At 53.8% G+C, this 26,604-nt stretch overlaps 1 protein-coding gene across 5 annotated transcripts in view; it reads left to right on the top strand.

Moving 5' to 3' along the window:
• FRMD4B (FERM domain containing 4B) overlaps positions 1-26,604 on the top strand; it is a 191,079-nt gene that overhangs the window by 100,959 nt on the left and 63,516 nt on the right. For all 5 annotated transcript variants that reach the window (XM_081276147.1, XM_081276148.1, XM_081276144.1 and 2 more), the window contains 3 exons: positions 1,778-1,872; positions 7,635-7,727; positions 17,199-17,283. In XM_081276147.1, the coding sequence (XP_081132273.1) occupies positions 1,778-1,872; positions 7,635-7,727; positions 17,199-17,283 (273 nt within the window). The remainder of the gene's footprint in view (positions 1-1,777; positions 1,873-7,634; positions 7,728-17,198; positions 17,284-26,604) is intronic.

The following is a 26,604-nucleotide window of genomic DNA, read 5'->3' on the forward strand; positions in this document are numbered from 1 at the left end:
TGGCTTACGTGTGCAGCCGAGCCAGGGACTGCGGGCTGACCGGGGGGGAGGGGGGGGGGACACGGCCTATAAAGCCATGGCCACCAGGGACAGAGAATTGGAGACTCCTGAGCTCCAACGGGGTCTCTGGCACTCGGTGGCTGTGTGCCCTGAGCCAGTGTCTCAGCTTCTCTCAACTTCTGGCTGGTAAGTAGGAGCCACCACACTCCTCTGAGGGCGGTCACGCAGTGAGGCCACGTCCTGCTGCTTGGCTTGGCACACCTTCCACACGCAGCTGGGAACCCGGGTGACGGTTGCCCGGGCGGTGGACTTACAGCCAACCAAGCTAGACGACGTCAGCACTCTGTGAGTGACAGTGCTGTGACCATGCTGTCACAGCCCATGCCTGACTTCCTAGTCACCTGAGGCCCTGACCACTTTCCTTCCCCAATAGCAAACATCCAACCTCCACACCACGCTAGTGTCTCCAAGTGGCTCCACCCAGAATCTGTCAAGTGCCACCCTGTCCTGCCCCTTTCCTGCCCCAGGCCCCGTGAGTCCAGCACCAGTCATTATGTGGACACGGGTGGAGTCCACACGGAGCTGCCCTCCAGCAGAGCTGGAGCTTCCCCCCAAGCCCGTGGATCAGATCTGGCTTCTGACGGGGTCTCCCTCTGTACACTCTGGTGACAATACTGAGTAGGAAGGGAGCAGTCACTCCATCCTCAGAAATGGCAGCTCAGGCTTCAGGAGCAGGCAGAACTGGATCAAATCCCTGTCCTTCCCAAGAGAGTGACACTCTGCCTCAGCTCGCTCACCTAAGTGGTGAAAATACAAAGCCCACCTCCTAGGCTGATGGTAAGGGTAAAAAGAGAAAAGGGAGGTTGTCAGAAATACCGAGGTGCTGCAAGAAATCAAATGCATACTGGGAAGTAGGTGGGCAAGGGCAGAATGTACTTCTGCAGAAGGGGGTGCCCCCAAAGGGGATCCAGCCAGCAAGCACATCTGGGAAGGCAGTCCATCAGCATTTATCCCTAACAAAGCACTGCCCCTGCTCCTCATGGGTGGAGTTCAGGAGATACAGTCTACTTGATTAGTTAATATAAAATTGGGGCGGGCACAGGAAAGAGCGACAGTTTTGATTGGATACCTGTTAGGGAATTTAAAAATGGCTCCATTCTGACCTCATGGTTCCCTAAGTTAAGATGGCTCCATTCTGGCCTCATGGTTCCCTGACTTAAGATGGCTGCATTATAAATGTGACACTCAAGTTCCAGTAGACGTGTTTAGCTTTGATAGAAAAGACCACGCAAATCTTACAACTGAAGTGAGCTCAGCACCATGAGTGGTAATTGGCATTGTTGTTATTATTTGTTAGTTCTGTAGCCGCCATTCCTTGGGCCTTGAGGCTTTTTAATAGCACTAGGCAAAATCAATCTCACATCTTTTATAGTATTGCAGATACCTGGGCAGTGAGGCGTTTGGTATTCGCCATGTTGATCACTAGCGTGGGTAACCACACTGTCACCTTCGAGGGGGAAAGTAAAGTACGTCCTCCATCGAACTGCAGACACACAGCAATGACACTGTCTCACGGATGTCCCCTCTCCCACCTCCTCTCCTTCCCACAGTTCTTAGAGAGTGGCTTACGGTAGATTCAGCCTATTAGCCAATGCCAGCAGATATTTAAGAACCCAGAGGCTGAGGCTGCCCAGGACTATCCAGGGCTGAAGAGGATGGTACCAATGAGAGGGAGAAACTAACCAAACAGCTTCTGATCCGGTTTTTATCTCGACAGCCCAAACTTCTGTCCAGAGAGCTGCTAGACCTGGTGGCTTCACACTTCAACCTGAAGGAGAAGGAGTACTTTGGAATAACGTTCACAGACGACACGTAAGCCTCTCCGGGTTTCGTTTCTGACCTTTGCCCGGGCAGCCTGCTCGCGGTCAGTCAGGATGAAGGACAGGGGAGAGAACCCAAGCCTTTGAGCATGTCCTGCTTGGTTGAAGGACTCCTCGTGCAGGATTTCTTCTAGACAAGGAATCGTGGCCATTTCAAGAATTCAAAGCATCCTTCTGAGGGATTTGGGAATTCGTAGTCAAGTGTTGGTGGATTTTAATTGCTGTCTGCCTCTTCCCATCTCTGAGTACAGATGTACTTGTTCATGGAGGGAGAGAGAGGCACTAGGTTGTTCTTCCCTTGTATCATGGAAGTGAATTGATTTTCTGGTATTGGTGGCAAGGAAGTTAAAAGGCGAATTTACAGTCACCTCAAAACTATGTATATAGGCTGGGTGAGGTGGTGCGTGCCTGTGATCCCACTGCTGGGGAGGCTGAGGCAGGAGGACCACAGGTTCACAACCAGCCTCCGAAACTTAGGAGACACGAGACGCTGTCTCAAAAGGAAATTAAAGGGGCTAGGGAGTGTAGCTTAGAGGGGTCAATTGAACCCAAGTACCCCTGGGCTCAATCCCCGGTACCAGATAGACAGACAGGCAGGCAGACGTGGTTCAATGTGGAACAGACTTTAACTGCAGCCTAGGTCCATTTTATGTTCCCTTTTCACTTTCAACCTTCTTTTTCCCTTTACTTCCCATTTTTCATACTAAGTTATCACATTACGGTGTGTGTGTGTGGGGACACTTTAAATCCTCTCTGAAATGAGGCAGGCACTGTAGGTAGAGTACACTGGTGGGAATCCCAAACTGTGTAAGCAAATGAACTTGGAATTACCAGTCCCTCTGTGTGTGTGCGTGTGTGTGTGTGTGTGTGCGCGCGCGCGTGTGTGCGCGCGTGCACGTGCACTGTGGCAGCCTAGTTTGTCCCCGTCAGTGCTTCAGTGGAGTCATCGGGGAACGGTCTCAAGGAGCTGCTTTGAACACCTTGAGGCCTCCAGGGACTTCCTGCAGGGTGGGCTGGTGGCCTGGGACCTCCCACAAATGCCAACAGCCTCCGGCACCACCGGACGGAGCCTCAAGATTCGGCCATCTAGGAGATGAAGAAAATTCTGAAAACGTGGTCTAGACTCGGGGTTCAGCAAAGTCTAGGGAGAGCTGCTGGGCCTCCCCGCCTCCGGGAGCCCCGGAAGAACTTGTTCAGCCTGTCTGCTCCCTCTGCTGGGCAAAGTAGGAAGTGCAGAGGTCCCTGGGCCTCGCACCCACTGGAAACCCAGAGCCGCTCACGGGAAGCAGAGGTGACAGATCGATGCAGGCACGTAGGTGGCATCTGGATGTGACAGAGCAGCCGGTAGCCCCAGACCAAGCCACAATACATAATGATGGAGTTACACGGCACAGGCTGTGATTGCCCCACGCACTGTCATTTAGGTGGGGGTCACAGAGAGGCGAGGCCGAAGCACCGGTTCTGGAGGGCTTCATTGGCTTTGAGTGCCCCCCAGCCCCCAGCTGACCCCTTCTGGATCCCAAGGGGTCAGCTGTGAGCCACACAGACAAGGCTCTGCCCTGGGGGCTTCCTGGCAGGACCAGCACACAGGTCTATGATGAGGAAGCTCCAGCAACTTCAAGCACTTGAGGAACATAGTGTGAGAGGCCATGACAGGAGAGGCAGGGGGCAGGGGGGCCTGGGAGCCTTCTAGGAGGTGACAGGGGCTGGAAAGTCAGAACCAGCTCTGCAGAAGTTTGGAGAGGCATTCCCAAAACAGCCAGTGCATAGGTCCTGGGGCAGCTCATTTTGTGGTTTATTTTGTTTTATGTATTTATTTTTTGGCTTGCTTTTTGAGAAAGAAAAAAGGCAGTGTGGCCAGAGCAGAGGGAGAAGGAGGGAAAGGTATGAGATGAGGCGTGTGAGGGCAGCTGTTTGGCTCTGAGGCCAAGGTCTCTCATCTGTACCAGGAACCTCATCATCCTCTCTATAAGGGGAGCGCCACAGGAGGCCCCGTGATAGGCTGCCGGCAGGGGATCCTAGTAGCAAATCAAGGAGGCTGTGCACAGCCCGAGGCTCAGGCTATGAAGGGCTGCCGTCCTACCCTCAGCCATCACAGAGGGACTCTGCACAGAGGCTGCAGGACGTCCTGCCTCTCTAGGGAGGCACGCTGGCCGGTGCACTCTGTTTTTTTCTTGTTCCTTTTTATTCACCAGGCTGTGGACTGGACCTAGGGACACTCTGCTGCCAGGCTACATCCCTCCTTTTTTTAATTTTTTAAATTTTGAGACAGGGTCTCACCCAGGCTGCCTCCAACTTGCGATCCCCCCGAGTGCTGAGTGGCTGGGATTGCAGACCCCTCCCACAGCACCCGGGGCAGGTTGATGAGATGGAGGGGGAGGCCGGACCATCCCAGGCAAGAGTCGTCTGGGGGTAAACGCAGGGACATGGTCCCGAGCAGGGTGCACTTGCCCAGCGTGCAGACAGGAAGAGGAGCAGGTCGCAGCTGCACCCAGGGAGCACCCCAGGGTGCTGTGGATGCCTCACAGGGCGGGAACAGGATCTGTGACGGCAGGGTGGGGTTCCTCGGGCCCCAGGCTCACAGGGTGCTGGAGAAGAGGGTCCCAGCCACTCGGAAGCTCAGCTGAACGCCAGCTGGACAGAGACCAAGCAGCCTTTACACGTTAGAGCTTCCTAGACAGAAAAGCAGGCCCCACGGTCGGCCCCGGCCTCGCCCTCTGTCCCCGGGCCCTATCTGCAGCCACTCCTGGGGAAGCGTGGCCTGCGGGCCCCCTTCCTGTGCGGCCTGGGCTCCGGCAGTGGAGGCCCAGGCCTCTCAGGCCCTGGCTCCAGCGTGTCCTCCGAGTCCCGCTGCAGCACCGTGGGCTGGTGAATCACACTGGGGAGGGGCCTGCCGGCTCTGGGGCTGCTTGTTTTCAGAGCTGGGCTTTGTGGTGGGCAGGGAAGAGCTGGCCACTTCCACCTCCTTGGAGAACACGCCTAGAAACCCGCTTCTGTCTGAGGGTGTCCCCTGGAGCGTCTGGGTCACAGGCCTGGCCCTGCAGCTTTGGTAAATATTTTTGGAAAGCGTTTTCTTTCTGCCCTCCCTGTCACCCCCCTAAACCGCTGCGTGGGGCCCCTCCCAGGACCGTCTGAGCCCATTTGCCAGCCCAGATGCCACATCAGCGGAGCCTTTGGTGAACGTCTTTAAATAGAATCGAAGGAGCATTTTGTCAGTGAACTGGCTGCTGTATGCACCCAGTGCTCTGGCTCAGGGGAGATGGGCAGGCCGACTGCCCTGCGTGGTGGAAGGGTCCTGAGCCCAGACAGGCAAACACAGACCCGCAGAGGGAGGCCCAGTCCCCAGAGCCAGCCATGCAGGACCGACTCCGCCACCAGAGGGCAGCCTGGCCCTCCGCACCCAGGGCAGTCCTTCCTCACCCTGGGAAAGGCTGAGTGAAGAGATGGCAGATGGATGCAACCATGGCTTCTGGTCACTGTCCCTCAGCCGTGCCTGAGACTGAAGGGATTCGGGTCAGAAGGACAGCACTGGGCTATGGTTGCCCACCCACGAGGACTGGACGCACCTGTCTTTTTAAGTTGACTCTATTTCTTCTATTGCTGATGGAAACTCTTGAAAAGGCAGGTTAGAAGCTGTACGTGACCCTACTGATAACCTCAGGGGGTGGAACTGGGGGGTGCTTTTCATCTGTTCATTCTTCAAGATGTTTTCCAGTTGTTAAGATTACAAGTACACCTTAAAAATCTGATTTCTGACGTGTACTTTTAATTTTTTATTTTACATTACGTACACGTGACTTTTCATGGAAAAATGCTCGATGCCCTGGTGCTGGCCAGGCCCTGCGGACCCCCCACCGCAGCCCTCCCGCAGGGCAACAGCACCTGCCGTGGGCTCTGTCTCCCGTGCTGCGGCTTCCTCTGGACGTTGCATGGCCTTCCACCTGTGTCTCTGTGGCTGGCCAGCTGGCCGTGTGTTGGTGGCACTATCCACCCACGTCCCTCCCCCTGGCACATAACTCATGCAGGTTTGTGAGAACAGCGCAGCGTGTGAGCTGCTGCACACAGGGAGGGGACCCAGGGCAACCCAGAGCCTGCTGCATCTGCCCTGAGAAAAGCGTTCAGACGTGATCCCACACGGCGTCCCGTGGGTTTTAGGAGGACACGAGATCAGCTCTGAAATTTGAGTGTGTCTTCCAATCACGACATCCTCAACATGACAGAAGACAGTGTCAGAATCCCTGAGCCTCGGGCCTCTGTTTTGTTTTATTTCCTTACTCATAAAAGCTGTGGCTTACGTTCTGCCTCTCACCTTATTTACCCACGGCATGTTCTTCCAAGGAAATCTCGGACAGTTGTCGGCAGCCTTGGGGGTGAATCAAGGAAACAGTCACACTTTTGAAATGATGGTGTTTGCAGGTGAATGGATGGAGCGGGAGAATGTCATGCTAAGCAAAATGAGCCCGTCTCACAGAACCAAAGTTCTGTCTGATACGCACACAGATGCTGATTCATAATCGGGGTGGGGTAGGGAAGAACAGAGAGGACTGGAGGGAGGGGAGGGGAGGGGGAGAAGGATGGTGGAATGAATGGGACATCACTACTCTATGTGCACATGACGACATGACAGGTGTGATTCTGCATCATGTACAACCAGAAGAAGGAGAAGTTCTACTCCGTCTGTGTGGGAGGTGTCAAAGTGCATTCTGCTGTTGTGTGTAATTTTCCTACCTACTTAAAATGAACACAGCTTAGAAGTTTCTGGTTTGTATTTTAGTTAGCTGCGATGCCCCCCCAAGAAGGCCCATTATAGATTTTGTTGCAGTTCGACACCCCCCTGCACCATCAGCGTGTTCTTAAAATTGGGTTTTGTGGGGACACCTGGAAAGGTCCCCAAATGCGAGGACTAGACAGGCAACCTTGGCAGCGTATAAACAATCCTCAGCCCTGGGCTCCCTGCGAGGTCACAATAGAGAGCCCTGTTTTACCCTCGAACCTGCTGAAGCTCTTGATTAAATAAACACAGTTTAAATATGACTGAGTCCCTGTGTGTACACAGAAGCGGCACCCGAGGAGAATCAGCCCTGTAGATTTTCAAAAGCTGTGACTGTTAGCTGTGAGTTTCATTTCATTAAACCAGAAATCTGCCCTTCTTAACTAAAACACTTTGCATTTCATATTTAATAAGAATCGAGAAATTAATATGCTGCCCGGCAGTTTTACTCCCCCAAATAATCACTGTAATCAGTTTCTTACCCTCTTACAGATTTTTCATACATGCCTGCACACATATATGTTAATTCTTCTTATTGATTTTAAGAAATAGCACTATACTGTGCTTAGGGTCTTGCATCTTGCTCTCTTGTTTAGTATCGTATCTTGCAGTTTCTTCTCAGTGTGTGTGTCACCGGACTCCGCACCCCACCCCGCTCCTTTGTGCTGCGTTGTATTTCACTACGGTTCTAGATACCCACTGTAGCCATGCCCTGTATGACATTTGAGCTATTTCTGGTCTTTTACTATTAGAAATAACGCTACAGGGAGCGACTTTACACCTGGTCCACTTTTCAAATGCACAAGTTAACCTTGACCAGCTCCCTGGGCCGGAGCAGAGGGGTTCGTGGTTTTCAAGCGCCGGCCCTTCACAGGGGGCCAGGGCTGGCCTCTGCCTTCAGTGCCCGCAGCTCCCCGTCAGCTTCCCGGCTCCCCATGTTGCCGAAACTTCCACTGACCCTTCTCCTCACTCTGCCCTCACAGGGGTCAGCAGAACTGGCTGCAGTTGGACCACCGAGTTCTGGACCATGATCTGCCCAAGAAGCCGGGCCCAGCCGCCTTGCAGTTTGCCGTCAGGTACGTATGTGTGGCCAGCGGTTCCTGTCTTTTCTGCGTCTGTGTTTTGCTTTTGAACACTTCTGGTGGTCAGAGATGGTGAATAAAAAGAGGAGAGACCTATCAAGACACCTCCAAGAGGGGGGTGTCCAAGGTGTAGGTCTCTCGGAGCTAGCAGGGCTACTGACACTGAGCCTCAGAGACATGAGTGGTGTGTCTTACAGCATAAACCTGTTTCCTCTTCAAGATCCCTTAGGATTCTTATCACTTGAAATACGGCAAACATTTGTTGTCACATTGTATGTTGGAGGGATGTGTTCCGAAGACCTGGAGACCACTGGATTTTTTAGTTTCGTGCCTTAATTGGAACAGAAGGTCCAGTGCAGACAAGTGCTCGGGGAAGGAATTGTCCTAAGAGCTCAGAGGTCTGAATTCTGTTTGCAAGCGAGACCTGGGGCTGGCTCCCTGAGCTCTGCTCAGACGCAGCCCTGGACTGGGTTGTGAAATGGATGCACTTAACTAGCCACGGTTCCTCACAGCCGGTCAGCCTGCAAATGCTTTACCCTTAATTATTAACAACCCAAGATAAACAGAGTGGGGTAGGAAGTCACCCCCGAGTTCTTCTGCCCAGCTTAGGAAACAGAACTTCATGGTGGAGCTGAAAGCCCCTTCGCAGGTGCTGCTCCCCCAAACCACGTTGGATGAAACGGCTTCAGGATAATTTGTTTTCCTGGTCTGAAGCCAAGTCTGATAAAATAAATAAGTAAGTCAGTAGTAAGTAAGCTAAGGTGGTCATTTTCTCATCAGTCTAACCTACTTCAGCTGCGTCAACCTGGAGAATGGTCCTCTATCCTGAGAGGGTGTTAATTTGGGGGTGGAACAAACGCACTCCATTTCATAATGGTGGAAGCGCTTTTTCCTTATCATACTTATTTATTTATTTTACTAAATGATTTCACTATAATGACCTGGGAAAATCACGCTGAACTTTTACAAATAGCTTTTTGTGTTTATTCAGTCTTTTCCATGAAATCAACAAGTGTGAGAATAATCTATCCTCCCCGCCTTTTTAAAGAATATCTTTTTAAATATGATTTGCTGGTGATTGTAGGGGAGTTGTGGCTCCTCCTGCAGCGGATGCTGTTGACAATCCCTAGTTGCTGTTTTTTTTTTTCTTTTTCTTCCAAAGTCCAGTTGGGATTTTTCTCCTTACGGGAAGTCCTGTTGTGCTTTGTCTTTTCTTTCCTGTGGTGTGTGTGTGTGTGTGTGTGTGTGTGTGTGTGTGTGTGTGTGTGTGTGGTCCTGGGCAGAACCCAGGGCCTGGTGTGTGCGTGCTGGGCACAGGCTTTACCCCTGAGCCTCACCCAGCCCCTCGGAAGTCATATTTAAAACCCAGGAAGGAGGTGGCACGGCGTTGACCTTGGCAGGAACAAATCATCAGAGCAGCATGAGCTTCCCGGACAGGGCGTGGGGCGCATGCTCGCTGCCTGGAGGTGGAGGAAAGGGAAGGCCAGCAGCCAGCCAGAGATGACCGCTGCACCTGGTCATGAAGCAGAGCCAGAGAACAGCTAACTCTCACTCCCACACTGCGGGGCGAGCACCGTCCAGCACAAGAGGAATACGCTATTTCATAAAGAATCACATTACTGTGCTCAACTTTTGGAACTCTGTGTGTATGCACAGCAGAGGGTCCAAGTTGTCCTTCCCTGGCCCCTCCACTTGGCCCCGCCATGGAGACAAACAGGACGAGTGGTTGGGGACTGTGTTCCTGCAGGAGACCTCTCCCTGGGCTCCCAGACCCCTGGTGTTTGCCCTCCTGTGATTCTGCTCTCCTGTCGCCTACCCAGCACACGGGCTGGTGCCAGTCACAGGTGTCAGGCAGCAGCGGGCACACGGGTGCTGCTTCTGGAGCGTGACATGGGGCGAAGGAAAGCACTGTGTCCTTGGAGGACCTAGCCAGCTCCCTTGTTTTGTAGCCGTATTTCTCCCCGAGTTCTCGACAGCTGCTCTCGGGTCCACCTCAGGTCTGACCGTCATCCGGGGGGCCGCTGAGTCTCTTCCACCGGGGCCCCGGGATTCCAGAGGGGCCTGCGTCTTGTTCCAGAGCTCAGTCCTCGAGTGCTATCTCAGAGGCTCCCACCATCGCCCCGCGGTACTTTCGCCTTAATTGCTTGCATGTTTGGATGCTTATCTAGATCTTCCCTTTTCAGGGAGTGCATGCTCCCAACGAGATAATGAGATCATTATGGTCCATGTTATTATTCCAATTAAATTGTGGTCGTTACTCCCCATTAAATTCATGATAAAGCAAAAGCCCACACCACAGAAGTAGGCAAACCGACCACAGGCACCTGGGGCTCTCCAAGGTGGCTGTCACACAGCCCAGGGAAGCGGGGTCCCCGTGAGGTTCTCCGTCCTCCCAAGCAGAGAAGACAGAAGAGACACCAACGGCCCCTCCAGGCTGCTTGTGGCCCCTGAAGCTAGAGCTGCAGCTGTCACTTGGTTCTGCTTTGAGGACCCTCTGTGAGATGGGTCACCCCGACATACTCTTGCCTCAGGAGAGCACTGTCACCTGCCCAGGAACAGCAAGCACGGAGCCCTCCAACCCAGGCCTAAGTGCCTGGCCACTGGGAAGCTAAGGCACACAAAGGGCTTCCCTCGGCGCCCACCATCGCAAGGACGCGAGTCACTGCTGCTGTTAGTGCAGACAGTTAGAAATACCCAGGTGTCCACCGTGGGGGTGGACAGTGAGTTAGGGCACGTTGACAGCAAACGAGTCACTCAACAAAAGAGACCGGATGGAAAACGACCTGGTGTTTCAGAGTTCTTCAGAGGGACCGCCAGGGCATATGGAGTCATCTTGGGAAATTTTTCAAACTGCAGTTACCCCCTCTCAGCCCCAGCCCCCCACTCGCCCAGGACCCTGGCCCACGTTCTGATGCAGTGCCTGCTGGGGGGGGGGGGCTTGTCCCCGGGACCCTCTCCCCACCCCTCCCCGTATGAATCGACGACGGATCACATCCTTCACCTCTCTGGGATGACATCTGGAAGACGCAGTCCCAGGCTGGGGGCTTCCCTTCTTCCTGACCCCTTTTGTCATGGGCTCCTGCGAGGCACCCTGCCAGGGTGGGCAGGTGGACAGTGAGCAGGGCAGAGGCCCCCACATCGTAGTCAGCTCCTGGACACGGCCTTCCTTGGGTCTCTCGGATGAGGGGCTCCTCTGCCGTGTAGCTGCTGAGTTCCTACCACGGAGCTGGCCCTGTGCTTGACGCTGGGGACACAGACGTGGTGACAAAGAGTGACTGAGCCCTGCTCTCCCTGTAGCCTCGAGGGAAGAGGCCAGCACTCAGGCAGGTGTATGTGCAGGTGGTCTGAGGAAAGGGATTCCGGAAAACATACCTTAGGGAGGGGCCAGGGAGCCTCAGGGACGCCCGGGCTGCCACGGGGTCTCCGTACTGCGACAGGCTTCTCAGAGAAGTTGGCGTTGGACAAAGACCCCGGGGAGAAGAGGCCAGAGCTGTGCAGATCTCTGGGAGGGTTATTCCAGGTGGGGACGAGCCAGTGTGCAGGCTGCGTGGCAGGAACGTGTCACGTGTACAGCCCCTGGGCGTCCTGCATCTGGAGAGATCCCTAAAACGGAGGCATGTGCTGCCTGGCATCAGGCCTGTGAGTTGTGACCTGTGGTCAGCAATTCCCATTTCACACAGCCTCCTGCTGGCTGCAGCCTTAGGGCAGAGTGGAGGGGTCCCGGACACCGTGAGATGAGCTAAGAAGCTTTTGCAACAGTCCAGGCCTGAGATGAGTCTAGAAGGAGTTTGTGCAAGACCTTCTAGAAACGTAAGAAAACCCTGAGTCGTAGGATGCACGCACAGAAACCCACCCTACAGCTGGCCCCCGAGATGTGGCCTCTCCCCTGACATGTGGCAGAAGCCCTGTGACAGGCACCGGCTGAGCACTTGACCTGAACCGTCTCATTTACTCCTGACCTAAACACTGAGCTCCTACAGATGCGAGGGGCAAGTCGGTCTCTGGCTCACGTCCCCTTGATGCCAGACACAGCTCTGACAGGGGCGGCTTCTGCAGGGAGAAAAGAAGCCGAGGCAGGAGTCGGCCTCCCTCTCTGACTCAGCGCTAGGCCTTTGCCTTTCCTCCAGTTACAGAATCTCAAAGATACGTGCTCCGTGTGTGTGCAAGGGATATGTGCATAGACACACCGTCATTTATTTATGGGCCTTAATTTATTTAGCCAGCTCTCCATTTCCACGTGGGCCCAGACTCCCCCGGGCTCCTGGGGACTTCTCTGGGCTGGCTGTTGTTATCTTCAGCGGAGAATTATCTTTGGCAAACACACGGCCTCTTGGGTAGTGCAGCCCAGATGTGAGCGTTTAAAAGCTTGATAGTGAGTGACAAGCAGGCTTGAAATAGGAGTGCAGGGACTTGGCCTGACCTCGTCGGAAACCTCCCGCTGCCCCGGAGCAGGGCAGCCAGGGGCCGCTGGGCTGGTACCACCCAGCTCCGTCCCCGCAGGATCTGGGTTAACTCTTCTGAATGCCTCTCGCCTGTTTTCTTTTTGGTCTTCCTTCTCCCGAACTTTCCTCCTCCCCTTTCTAAGTCACCTTTGCTGTGTCCTAGGATGGTAGTGACTTGCCACTTGTCCTCGGTGGCTCAGAGCAGAGAACTCTCCACCGTGGAGGGGAATTTGAGGAGAAAATGTGAGGCAAGACTGCTGCTGCCTTGTCAAAGGAAGATTTTTTTTTTCAACAGCCATGTATCTATAACAGGTAGAGACTAGGGTGACAAGAAAAATTCAGTGACGTAGGTAGTAATGCTCCTGATAGGAGTGTGTGCACAGCGACACACACCTGTAGACTCAGCAGCTCAAGAGGCTGAGGCAGGAGGATCACAAGTTCAAGGCCAGCCTCGCAGCAGCAACTTAGCAAGACCCTGTCTCAAAATTAAAAATAAAAAGGGCTTGGAGTGTAGCTCAGTGGTTAAGTAACCCCTGGATTCAATCCCAGTGCCAAAAATTAAAAAAAAAAAAAAAAATCTTGATAGATTCCAGGTAAAGGAAGTGGACCACTAGGTAGTGCTACACGGCTCGATGGCACTTTTGCAAACTCTCTGCACATGTAGAAAGAAGTTTGAGATGTTAGCAAGAATCACTTTGTTTTTTTCTTCTTTGGCTTATTTTTTTTTCTGCTACAATAAAACAATTACTTGAGTAAATATTTTCAATTCAGCGTGAAAAGTAATAAAAGAAGAATGAGATACCGTGTTTAGGGCTGGGTAGTCACAAGTTATTTAGAGCTCTCAGGGAGTAGAAAATTCATAGGCACACTCAGGGGAGTTCACCTTTTCAGGAGGAATGTGATTTAAAAGCCCAGAGAAATCCTGGATTCCTCCTGCCGGGGCCCTGGGAACCAGCCGGAGCTCCCCCGCACTCCATCTGGGGGCTCCATCTGGGGATGCAGTCGGGGGCCCCCGAATGTCCGTGAGAATGTCCAGGCTGCTGGCGAGCAGCCCCCGCCTGTGAGCGTCCACTCCTGGGGAGTTGGAGAGACACAGAGCCCCCGGTCCTGACTCCAATTTCTCCTCACTGTGCTCCTTGGTCAGAAGGCAGAAACCGAGTGTGGAAAGGTGCTCACCCTCTCTGAGACCTGGGTCCTGCGCTTGGGTACTCCTGTCATTTCCAGCTTTAGGAGACAGCCTGGGGGTCCACGGACGTGTGTGTGCCTGGGTGTGTCTCGGGCAATGAGGCAGGAAGCCTCAGGTGACCTAAGGATTCGTAATGGGGGGGCAGAAGAAGGTAGAGGACAGGTTCTCCAGCGAGGCCTTCGGGCAGGGAGTCCGTGGCAGCAGGCCCTCCTTTGTGGTGGAGATCCCTGCTGGGCTGCAGGGATTCCGCAGCACCCTCAGTGCCACCCACCGAGGCCAGGAACGGGCCGCAGCCTGACAGTCGAAGCCACCTTCGCGGTGCTAGCCCCAGCCGGCCACTGAGCCGTGCCTCGGTGCCCTTCTTGGTTGCAAGCCCAGCTCTTCTCAGCCACATGGCTTTGGGCACCCTGGACACATTCGAGCTGGTGTGGTACCTCTGAGGAACCCATGTGAGCTATGGAGCATTCATCATGAGCTACCAGGCTTGGGTCGGACCCATTCTCCTTTGTCCTGGGGGGAGGCCCTCAGCCTGGATCCCCATTATTCTCCATGCCCAACTGTCCCCTCCCTGAAGGACTGACCCCCCACGCCCATCCCCAGCCCTGCTGTGCTCTGGTGGCTCTGAAGAGGTGGGCCTTGGGATTCCCATGGCCTTGGCACCTCTGGCATGGACAGTCCCTCTCCTGGCCCTCACACCTGGGCCTGCACCCTTCTACGGGGCTCAGAAAGCTTCCCAGGGGGGAGGGGAGCCAGAGGGCAGGAGAGGTGGGCTTCTACAGGCTACCTGCAGATAGCCCTTGGCTCTGAAGCCCAGGCAGGGGGAAGGACTTTGCCCGCAGGGGACACGGAGCAGCTGGTAGTGCAGCTATTAGGACTTCTCCAAGACTGCTGTCCACCCAGGGATGACAGGATCCGCTGGACTCCCAAATGCTGGGGAGGGTGAACCCACCTGAATTGGCCTTCAGCCCCCTGTGTGGATCTGGAGACCGAGGATGGCTCTGGGGTGGAGCCCATATGAGTGATCAGCAGGTCTCCCTGCTCAGAGTGGGGATCAGGGCGATAGCAATCTACACAGGTCTGAGATGACCCGCAGGCTGAGGAACCCCAAAGAGGACTTTGTCAGGCCCCACAGACCTAGCAATGCCCCCAGGGCAGAGCACAGGCAGTTCTGCTGGGCTCAAAGGCCCAGAAGACCAAGAAATCTGCTCAGCCGCGGACCAGAGAAGTCCTACCTGGTGAGGAGAGTCCTGTTCTGTGTTGAGACAGATACGTTTGTAGCCTTTGCTTCCTTCAGACAAAGAGCCTAGGAAAGACACTTAGTTTCCATTCTGGATTTTACTGTTCAAGTTTTAAAGAGGTTCCCGGCTGGGTCCATGCATTTTATCATAGTCCCCCTGGTAGAGTGAGAAGGGTACGCTGTCCGTCTCCACCCAGCGCAGGCTGCTCAACCGTGTGCCCCTCTAGGTTCCGCACATCGGAGACCTCGCCCATTCCTCTGGGGCGTGGACCAGAGTAAGAGGAACACAGAGAGCAGAGCAGCTGGCCCCAGCGCGGAGCCTGGGATCCACATGACTCTTCCCAGCTCCGTAGTGGTGACTTTGGCCTCCAGTAGGTACCGAGGTGAATGTGTTGGCCACCTAAATCCAAGGACAGCCTGCCACAACAACTCCAGGGCTTGATCTCTGAGCGCCGTGTCCGGTCCTCTGGCTGACAGCCTGCCTGCTGTCACCATCATGACCCACTGATGGGCCGTCAAGTGAGCCATCAGGAAAGAGAGAAGATGCTCACAGGAGGAGCCGGAAAGGTGGCAGCAGAGCTTCTCGGAGCAGCCGCTCTTCCCCAGAAAGCATCCTTTGTGAAGCTGTTTGAAGTTTAACTCCAAAACCTACGCCAGTTCCACACCTCTGGGTTCATTACAAAGCTGAAAATTTAACCCTGGGCATCAACGGAACGAAATACTGGAGAAATCCCCTCTCCCCCTCCAGTGCATGTGAAGAAAGCAAGCAGTGTGTTTTCAAAAAGGGCTGCAACAGACGGCCTTTATCCTGTGAGTCTGGGATGGTCGTGGGCTTCTGTGAAGGAGCCCTGGGCACTGATGGGCCGCCGTCCTCGGCCCAGGCAGCCGCGGTCCAGGTAGAGCAACCTGCATGGAAGGAGGAGACCCTGGTGACAGCCAGCTCTGCCTGGTGACAGCCACCTTGTGACAGTACAGCACGTAGGATTGGGGTCGTGGCTCAGGGGTAGAGCCCTCGCCTGGCACTGGGTTCAATCCTCAGCACCACATGTAAAGGCACAAAGTGAAAAATCCATTGGCAACTAAAATCATCTAAAAAGAAAGAAAGTCCAGCACGTTGTCCAGAAAAGACACCACCCCCGGCCTGGACCTGTCTGTGTTCAGCAGACGCTGTGTCCTCCTGGCCTTCAGAGAGGCCAATCCCAGCACCTCCTCTGGTCTTTCTGACAAAAGCAACATCACAGGGTCTCCGTGGTGAGAACCAGCTCAGTTCCCACCTGTCCCAGGTGTCTCGTGGGGCACGGTCTATTTTACCTGATCCATTAGAGTTGACCGAGAGCCCCCAGGTAGGCGTCACTGTCTTCCACCTTACAAGCCAGGGGACTCACTACCCTTCCTCAGTGACACCCAGTTCTAGATCCAGGGGAGAAAAGGCTTTGTGAGCCATTGCTGTTAAGATCCTTGAGCATTTGACGCACGTTATCAAAGCTGATCTTTCCGGACTCCTATGAGGTCAGTAGGATCCTGACACCCATCTTAGACCAGACCTGGAAGGTGAGTCAGGTGTGCCCCAGGCCAGAGGTGGGGTGGGGTGCTCAAGGTCGCCTCGGGGCTTCCCCACCCACTCACCTCATGGGGTGAACCCCATAAGTAAAGGCAGAGGCTTTATTCTCCTCCCTGTGGAATTTTCCTAATGATTCAACGTCACTGGCGTTTTTGGAATGATTTTACCATCTCGGTGATAAGATCGCTGGCTGTGTTTCATTACTGTTGAGAGGCGCCCAGAGCCATTCCTCACCCCCCTCCAGCCTTGCGTTATCTGCATTTTCTCCAGCTCCAGAGCAAGCGCCCTTCCAGGCCCCAAGCTGCGCGCTGGCGGGAGCACCTGTTTCCCCACATGGAAAACCTATGGCCTCAGCTCATGCCCAGGGGTCCCTACAGACTCAGCTGCTCCCCTCACCGTGAGTTGTCAGAGCTCTGAGGAGGGACAGAGCCTGTGACACCGAATGAACAGGCAAGATCCTAGAAAGGGGGCCCTGGAGAGGCCCTCAATACCCTGATCTGCATGAGAAAAGAGCGAGATGGGCGGCTGCAGAGAGCTGGGCTCCCAGCCAGGGCAAACCCAAGTCTAGGAGGAGCCTGAGGAGGGGGGGTCTCCAGGTATCCTGAAGCTCTCTGAGCATGGGTTGAGCAGTGGGGGCCCGGGCCCACCCCAGCCTGACACCTCTGAGCCTCGAGGGTCCCCTGTGCAGAGTGTGCTCGGCCTCCTACCTTCAGCGCTGCACCCCAACCCCCACCCCAGGCTTTGCGTGAAGCTCTCCGGGGTGTTCCAAGCTCCCCAGAGCACTTGTCAGAGAATCCGTGACACACGCGGGTGTGTGGCAGCTGGGTGCATGTTGAGCCTCCCTTGGTCTCGCCGTCCAACCCACAGAAGCATGATTCTATCTGCAGGTACCTGTGGTACAGATGGACGGGAAGCACACAGGTTGCCTGGTTCCTCCGAGTTCTGTCTTGCTGCAGGGGCACGCTCCATGAGGCCACACAGTCGTGCTGCGATGACAAGGGAATAAATCTAAGAAACAATCCCCTGTGCTGTCTTTCAGGTTTTACATCGAGAGCATATCGTTTCTAAGGGAGAAAACCACCGTGGAGCTGTTTTTCCTGAATGCCAAGGCCTGCGTGCACAAGGTAAGGGCCATCTGCCTGTTGGCCTCGCTCACTGAATGCCATCGGGGGCGGGGTCACATGGAAAGTAAGAAGAGTCCACTGTCCTGTTGTCGGTATTTCCTACCCACCTCAATCCCCACCTCCAAGTGGCGACTGGTCCTTCCCAAGTGCCCAGGGGTAGGAACAGGCACCCAGAGCGATCACGCTGACACCCAACCGCTGTTCTCCGGAGTGGCCAGCGCCACACACAGAATGCCCAGGGTGATTGAACCCTCCCAGGCCAGAACCTCCCTGGACAGGCTGTGCCCTTTGTGTGAGTTTGTGGACAATGGCCTGGAATACACTCAGTCATGGTAGGTGGCCCCTGTGCACTGGGAAGATGGGCTTGCTGCTGTCCTTGATGGGATGTCCCATGAAGGTCATCCGGGCCCCCTCGGTGGGTTCCAGTGCATCCGTTATGGACAGAGGACTTTCTAACCTCTGCCTGTTCTTGTGGGTTTCCTGTTTCTTTCTCACGTTCTCAGGGCAATTTTCTTGACACTGAAAACTGCTTTGTTGATATCAATGTAGCCACTTTGAGTTTCTTTGGGTTGATTGGTATTAGCAGATATCTTCTCCTCCCCACCCCGAGTACTGGGGATTGAACCCACTGAGCCACATCCCCAGCCTTTCTAATTTTGTACTTTGAGACAGGGTCTCGTTAAGCTGCCCAGACTGGCCTCAAACTTGCGATCCTCCTGCGTCAGCCTCCCAAGTCCCTGGGATGGCAGGTGTGCACCACCGTGCCCGGTGTTTCTGTTGTGACCTGTGAGTTTCTGCGTATCGACAGTCTGCTTGTCGGAAGCCCACAGCGTAGGAGTTGCATCTTGATTTCCTGGGTCCTGTTTGACCATCTGCCTTTCAGCTGGGCTCTGCCCTCTATTGACCCCCAAGTTGATCATGGCACAACCAGGCTCACCTCGCCCACCTTTCTGTTTTGCCTGTTCTTCTTTGCCCCCTCTGGGTTGTGTTTTCTTGTCCCCTTGTTGGGTCATGGGCTACAGCTGTCCTGTGACTTCCGTGGGTGCTTTGGGGTCAAATCTGCACATCTCCTGCTCACCAAATCTGCCTCCACTTGACATTGCGCCATTTCCCGTGGAGAGCAGCACCCTGCGTGCGTGGGGTAATTCCCCCTCTCTGCTGTTTAACGTTGTACATTTCACCCTGGGATGTGTTACAGATGCACGAGACGTTGTTATTTTTGCGTAAACTTTTGATCTCCTTTAAAGATATTTAAAGATTTTTAAAACCATCGATTTGCCCTGTGGGTACTGTTCCTGGCCTCCACCTTCTGTGTGGTTGGTGCTCCTGGGTGGCAATTCTGCTACTCCCTGAAGGACTCTGTGGGCACTTCTCCCTGTGCACTTGCTAAGACCCCTCCTCTCAGCTTGTGTCTGGGACCATCTCCATTCACCTCTGTTGAGGCAGAGACCCCTGCATCCAGAATTCTTCCTCCAGCTGAGGTCTCGGCTCACGTCTTTTGCTTGCTAACAAGAAGTCCCTGCCTTCCTTGACCCAGTGTGTCTCGTGACCCAGTGTGTCTCATGATGGGCATTTACTGTCTCGGAATTTGGGGGTTACCCTTTACATCAAACGGGGAAATTTTTCAGACACGGTGGCTTTAAATGTCTTTTCCACACCTGCCCTGCTTGTGGGGCCTGGGGGCACCTGTTCTTGGCCTCTGGAGTTGCTGCCGGGCAGGGCTGGGATTTTATTGAGTTGCTCTTGGTGGGGTTTCTGTTTGCTTTTGGTTTTCTGCTTGTGTGTGGGGGAGGGGGGGTAGAGTTTCTCTGCTGTGACTGATTTCACTCATTTTTCTTTTGCGTTCTGATATGCATTCTCAGGGGGTCCCCTGGAGTCCCTGACTGTAGAGGTGCTACCTGAATGCTCTTTACCCCTCAGGTGTCTACTGTTGGACATATGAAACCTAGTTACGATGATCTCCATGTCCCTGCCTGCCTGTTACAATATTTGTGCCCTGGATGGGGACGATCACCCACAGAGGTGCATCTGCTGGGCAGGGGTGCAGTTGCCCCCAGAGGTGCGTCTCATGGGTGGGGCAGATTCACCCCCAGTGGTACGTGATCACCCCCAGTGATGTAGCCCCCAGGGACGGTGCTCATCACACAGTGAGCGCTTGGTGTGGTCCCGTAAAAACCCTCCTTGATGGCGACTGCTCTGTTGCTGATGCAAGGTTGGCTCGCAGGTCTTAGCTGATGTTATTTCTCTTATCATTGGCCCAGTAACTTCCACTGGTCTTGAGAGAGAAATGAAAAGCTGAGCTGTCTTACGTCCCGCCCCTCTTAGGAATGCCGGTGGCAGGGAGCTCTTTCTAAATGGCTGTTTCTGTGGCTTGTTGAAGAATTTAGAACTCTTACGAAACATCACAGGTGGTTTGGACTGACATTGATAAGAATTTTTAGAATTCAGCCGCAGTGATTCAGAGTGGGATATTTTGTGTCTAATTACTATTTAGGCAGCCGTAACAATCCTGAGAGATGTTACAGAGTCAGGTAAATGTAACAAATTCACGCTCATCCGGCAACGGGCCCTCAAGTCACTTCTTAATGATTTCTTCAGAGCATCCTGCACAGATCTATCATCCGAACCATCGCCAGACAAGTCAGTAAGTTCTGAGAACACAGCCGCCGCTGTAGGTCACACGTAGGTGGATTCACGGGTTGGTAAAGTGAGTCACCAGGCTGGTAGCAGCTGTTAACTCAGGGCTCACTGCTGGATCCGACGGTGCACAGACACCTGCAGCACCTCCAGCAGACCCGACCCACTCTTCCTCCTGTCCTCGGAACAGCTCCCCCGACTTCTAGTTCCCTGAAGGCAAATACGCAGGGGAAGAGAGCTTTACCTGCAAATATTGACAAAGCCACGTGTCCCTTTACACACCTGTGAGGAGGGAATGTGACTTGCCAAGAGGTCTAATACACCTGCAGGAGCTCTGCACAGCTATTTGGGGAACTTGGTTTATACTCACCAAATTCAGCCCCACGCACATGTCCTCGGCCACACAGGGTGGTTCCCCATGGTTTTGTCAATGTCCTCGCTGCTCTGCACAGACAGCACACCACTGGAGACCCTTGAGCGTGTGCAAAGAACTGACCCTCCTGGTTCTGAGTGTGGGTGTCCAGGAGGGTGTGAAAGGGGGAGGAGGAAGCTTCCCTTTCGTTTTCTCCAAAGCCAACTCCTGTGTGCACAGGGACACACTGGGGCACTCAGGGCATCGCTGACCGTCCCAGTACATGAGTGGCTGTGGCCCCTGAGGAGACGTCCTCAAGAATCAGACAATAGTCAACAGTCGTATTCCTTAACAAGGGAAACCCGGCAGTGTGTACACCTAGGGTCAAAGTGGACACCTGCGGTGGTCAAAAATTTACTTTGTAGTGTTAGTGTTCATCCAAAAACAAGTGAACAGTTCTGTAAAAAGAGAACCTCACGACCAGTCTAATGCTCAAAAAGAAAGATCAAACACCCCTTTGGTTTTTCTCCAGTCTTTGAGGTGTCAGTTCAAGGTCAGTTGTTGCTGTGTAGAGAACTAGTTCCTAAGGCACCCGCTGTGAGGCTCTGTGTCGGGCACATTCGGCCACAACTCGGAGAAGTACACACGGAGCCCCGGCCCTGCAGTCATCCTGGGTGCCACCCGCCAGTCTAGAAATACACAGAGCATTTCTGGATTGTCTTCTGGTATTTTTAAGTCACAAATTGAACATCAGTGAGTATTAAATTCATTCTGTAGGGGAAAAAAAAAAAACCTACCTTAGTAGTCACTTTTTTGCTTGTGGTAAATCGTGCAAAAGTCATTTATTTCTTCTGAACTTCAAAGAAGTACTCAATAGGCTACACATTTAACATAAATATTCCGTGCACCTCTGTCCTGGAAGCCTTGTCATGGGTAAGAATGTTCACTGTGTTAAGGTTTGTATTAATGGAAGATCTGAAGGACCTGAATGCTGGTCGATAACCAGAGCCCGGCTTGGTGACACCTGTCCGTGTAGAACAATGCAGATGATGGCTGCTCTGTTTCTGTCCCCCGTGCCCTGCTGTAGTCTGCAAGGAGAAAGTGTGTCACAGATCATATCAGCTGTTGATCTTGATGAAGAAAAAGTAATTCTAAGGAAGGTCTCAGGGCTGGGGCTACAACCGGCTGAGCTAGCTGTGTGACCTTGGGGAAGGTTCTTGGCCTCCCTGAGCCTGTTTCTCCTGTTTCAGAAAGACACTGTGAGATGGGGCAGCGTTTCTCACCTGTGACTTGTGGCTGATTTTATCACATTCACAGAAAATGCTCGTCTTTAAAGAGCAGGCTCCTGCCTCTCTGCCCCTTCCTATACCACAGCCAGAGTCGTGGAGACAGTGAAAACCAGCCAGTCCTCTGGCAGGGGGGAAAAAGATTGTTCAGCACACTGAAGCTGGAGAGATGCTGGGCTTTGGGTATTTAAAACCACAGAATGTTTAGTACATACTAAAACATGGTTTAAAAAAACATGAATCAAGGTCCAGAGACAGGACTCTAGAAAGAAATCTTTTCAATTCTCGTTTTCACGACCAGCTTAAAAGGGGGTAGGATAGATCTTTCTCCCTGAAGACGGTGAGCAATCACTCCCAGCTCCGAGCGCCTCCCGTGCACCCGCTGTGGCCGACCCTGCAGAGAGCCCCGAGGAGGCAGTCCCTTCTTACAAGTCAGAGAGCAGCCACAGGGGTCTAGAAGTGGCTTGGTACTCAGAAGGCGTGTGTGGACAGTGACCTCGGCCAGGTAAACCAGCAGGAGACTCTGCCCTGAGCAGCGTTCCACGTTGGACTCAGCTTCCCATCGGCCCTGGCCCTCCGGAGACGGAAGTGCGGCCAGTAACTTGGCACCCAGGGACGCCTGTGCCGCGGCTTACAGTGGGCACTGCCGGCTGCTCCCTGGGTGGGTCCACTCTCTGACCCCACTGGATCCTTACCCAGTGGACAGATGGGTGCCGGGCACAGGGGCCACGTAGCCCCCACAGTGTGACGTGGCTGGTGAGTCGGAGGCCAGAGTCTGTGTGTGGACCCCCAGGCAGCCGCTCCTGATGGGTGCCTCTCTCTCTCTTCATTGTGGACAACCTGCGTGGTGGTCAGTCGGGGTGGTCAGGGGCCACATGCCTTCTGCAGGCTGGGCTGCGGACAAAGCATGTCCTGGGGGGCAGTTCAGGGGCACCACACTGTGCTGGAACCAAGCCTTCCCCTCCGGCTCTCCCAGGGAGCATGCACACGGCACTCAAGGGAGGGCCCCCGAACCTGTTTGGCCTCCCTGGCGAGGGCGCGGAGGGGCACACCTGGCCTCCAAAACAACCACCTGTGCCAGGGGGTGATGAGCTGGAAATGCCGAAACCGGCCCGGGGCCCTGGAGGCCGCCATGCGCAGCTGTGGTCACCTGGGGAACCCGGGCCTGCCCCAGGTCACGATGCTTTAAAAATGAATGAGCTGAAGACAGACTGGCCAAATGACAGGGTACTGTCCCCCATCCCCTTGGGTGTGTGTGAAATCGTGACCACAGTGGGAAGACAGCGTGGGAAGAGCAGGGGGCTCCTGGGCACCTGCAGTGGGGACCAGGCACACCGTGTTCCCTCTTCTGCACAGGAGTGGCAGCAGCTGACCGGTGACATGGCAAAGGTCCCCAGAGTCTCCTGTGTCACTCCCCACTGGTGCTGCTGAGAGGCAGTGGGAGTTCTAGGAGGCTGGGCTGAGCTCCAATCATGGGGTCATGCCCCTGAGGAGGATCGTGGGGTCCCGGCCCCAGCAGTCCTGCTCTGCCGCACACCATCCTGCCCAAAGCCAGGAGGCCAGCCAGGCATGGCCCGGAATCTGCAGATTGGGAGCCAGGGAAGAACCTTTCCTCTTGGTAAATTGCTCATCTTGGGTACTTTGTCACAGTGATGGAAAGACCGACACACAGCTCTGTTCACCGAGCTCGCCAGGCAGCAGGTCCCCATGTTCACATTTAATCTTCACGACAATTAACATGGGTACACATTCCACCTGACAGATGGGAAAGGGGAGGCACAAATGGCCGAGTAACTGGCCAAGGCTAAGTATCTCACTAGGGAGTGATCTGACCCAGGGGCTCTGGCTGCAGAAACCAGGGTCTTTGTCTTTATTTGAGTAAAGAAGTCACTGCGTCCCTATTAAAGGCCAGCGTCTGTGGTGAGGGCTGCCTGTCACTGCAAGGGTCAGCCCACAAACCTTCCCACATTTACCAGCAAATGCCATCATTTTACTCTTATTGATGGCTGCGTAGATCTCCACTGTGCATATACACCACGATGTCTCCATCCATGTATCTGTGGATAGGCAACTGAGTTGATTCCACACCTAGCTATTGTGAGGTGTGCTGCTAGAAAGGCTGAGGTGCTGTGTCACTGACTACATGCTGACTTTAGTTCTTTGGGATAAACACCCAGGAGTGACATAGCATGGTCATATGGTGGCTCTGTTCCTAGGAGTGGTTGTACTAAATTGTGGTCCCACCAACCGTGTGTGTGAGTGTGCCTTTCCCCCTACATCCTCACCAGCATTTATCATTCTTTACGTTCCTCGTAATCGCAATTGCGACTGGAGTGAGATGAGATCTCAGTATAGTTCTGGTCTGCATTTCCCTGATGCCTAGAGGTGTGGTTGGCCATTTGTGATGCTCCTTTTGGGAACTGTCTGTTGAGTTCTTTTGCCCATTTGTTGATTGGGTGATTTGGATTTGGGGTGTTCCGTGGTTTGAGTTCTTTATCTTCTGGATATTAATCCCCTGCAGAGCTGCAGCTGGCAAAGATTCCCCTCTGCATTCCGTGGATCCTCTCCTCACTCCCTTTGCTGCGCACAAGCTTTGTATTTTGATGGCATCCCACTTACTGAGGCTTGGTTTTATTTCTTGTGCTTTGGGGGGGGTCTTACTGAGGAAGTCAGAGACGGCACCTCTGCGATGGATATTGACCCCAGTGTACTACTGTCCACCGTGTTAGATCCGGGCCCAGGACAAAACCTAGGTCTCTTCTGATCTTGAAATAAAACATCTTGGGGTCATCAGGAGATGTCGACCGTGTCGGCCGTGGCTCAGCAGGAGACATTGGCAGGACAAGGTCCAAGCAGCCAGGCCCACCGGGTCTCACCGAGCACCCTGTTCTGCTGTCAGCTGTCTCTGGTACTTGGAATTGACGTGGAATGGCAAGGGAGCCAAACGTTCCTGACCGTGTTGGAAACAGAGTCGCTGCGAGGCTGAGCAGCCCTGTTGGTTCTCACAGCCCTCTCACCCAGTTCTTGACCGGGGCTTGCCAGGTGTGCCCTTCATCAGCAGGCTCCGTGACAGTCTTCCTGAAACATGGGGGCAGCAGGCGGGCTGCACAAGGTCCTACAGACCTTCTGTCATGTGCATCTGAGCGTGTGGATCCGGAGGCATCGAAGCTCTTCAAGGCCCCTGCAGGTTGGGGGTCAGTTTGGCCATTCCCCTCTTCTGCTCCCCCTGAAGGAATCCCGCTATGGAAGATTTTATGGACGTAGGAAAAGATGTGCAAAAAATACTCTGCAAAAGAGAAAAAAAAAGAACCTTCACATTATCGTTTTTCATAGTGGGAAACTGGAAGCTGCTTAAATAGTCTTGAACACGGATTCAATAAATGGCGGATCATTCCCAGGATAGGATATGAAAAAGCATGGGCTGTCCTCCTTGGCCGATGCGCAGCCGTGTCTAAATGATTATGTTGTTGCACTTGAAAAGAGCCAAGTTACAGAACGGCGAACCTGGTATGGTTGGTTCGGTGTCTTTATTTATTTATGTATTTCCAACGTACTCATAGGAAAAACTAGAAAATGCATGGCAGAGTATAAATGATCTTGGAGAGGGAGATGTGGAGAAGCTTTTGCTATCTGAGTAATGCTTTTCCGACTGTCTTCCACCTGCAGTGCTGGGGAGGCCACCCAGGGCTGTCACATGCTGGGCAAGCACTGCACCGCTGAGCTGCATCCCCACCCGCTTTTCAGTGTCTTCAACAGGAAGCCTGAGTTAGTTTTAAATCAGAAAGATAAAGACAAAAATAATCAGGGTGTTCATTAAACGTCACCTTTCCAAATGTGTGTCCAGACAATGCAGACGTGGGTGGGAGTGTAGTGCTGTGGTAGGGCGCTTGCCTAGCTCGCAGGAGGCCGGGGGGCCTCTCCTCTATGGCAGAAGGAAAAAACGCACAAAAGCACAGCGAATCCAGGAAGGGCCGTGACCCAGGACGAGAGCCTGCATCACACTACGGTAACACACTTCTTTCTGTTGTGCATGTTTCCTGGTTGAGTTGGGGTTGTTTGGCTTTTAACTTCTGACCATTTCAGCTACCCTGACCCGACCTCGGCCTCTCTTCCTCCTACACCCTGTGTGCCCTTGTGGTGTGGAGCAGGGGACGGAGCACAGGAGGCCTTGGAAATTCACGTCCTTATGTCCCTGGATGGTCACCAGCCCCGCGAGGGCAGGCACCAGGTTTCCTGAGACTGGATTCCTTGGCCTCTGGTGTTAGGCGAAGGGTTGCTGAGTGGGTGACCCAGTGAGTGATGAGGAGTGGACGCACAGATGGAGGGCAGCGTGGAGCCAGCAGAACTGGGGCTGGGGAGGGGCTCCCTGGGAGAGCGCTCGCCTCACATGTTCGGGGCCCGGGCTCCGCGTCCCCAGCACCACACACTCACACACACACAAAACCCAACAAGACAGATTCAGAGAAACTCAGCACCTCGGCCTCCCTTGCTCCCCATTGTAGACAGCCCCCAAAACTGCAGGAGGCTGTGTGATGTGGGGAGTCTGCACTCTGCACCCGGGAAGCCTGGATCCAACAAGTCACCTGACCCCAACCTGGATGTCATCGTGTTAAGCGTGTTTCATCACCACGAGGAGGGGACGGTGGTACTGCCTACCTCCATAAATGAGTTAACTCATACGCAAAGGTGTAGAGCAGTGTCTGGCCCGGCTATTGTGCTGTTGTTACTACTGGGGTCCCCCTTTATGCATAGGGGAGGTTTCAGCATCTCCAGTAGATGACTGTAACCAAGGACAGATCCAGCCTTATATACCCCATGTTTTCTCCTGTACGTACAAAACTGTGATCAAGTTCAGTTTATCAGTTAGGCCCAGTAAGAGATTAACAATAGTATCAAATAATGAAATAGTACAATTGTAAAATGTGCCGTAATGAAAGTCATGTGACCGTGATACGTATGTGTGTCTGTCTCTTTCTCTTCCAATCCGATACCAGGCACCTCTACTAAGTAAACACTGGTGGGTAGCCTATACAGCATGGACACACT

Source organism: Spermophilus citellus (assembly GCF_964194105.1).
Source record: "Spermophilus citellus genome assembly, chromosome: 19".
In the NCBI taxonomy this organism is placed as follows: domain Eukaryota; kingdom Metazoa; phylum Chordata; class Mammalia; order Rodentia; family Sciuridae; genus Spermophilus; species Spermophilus citellus.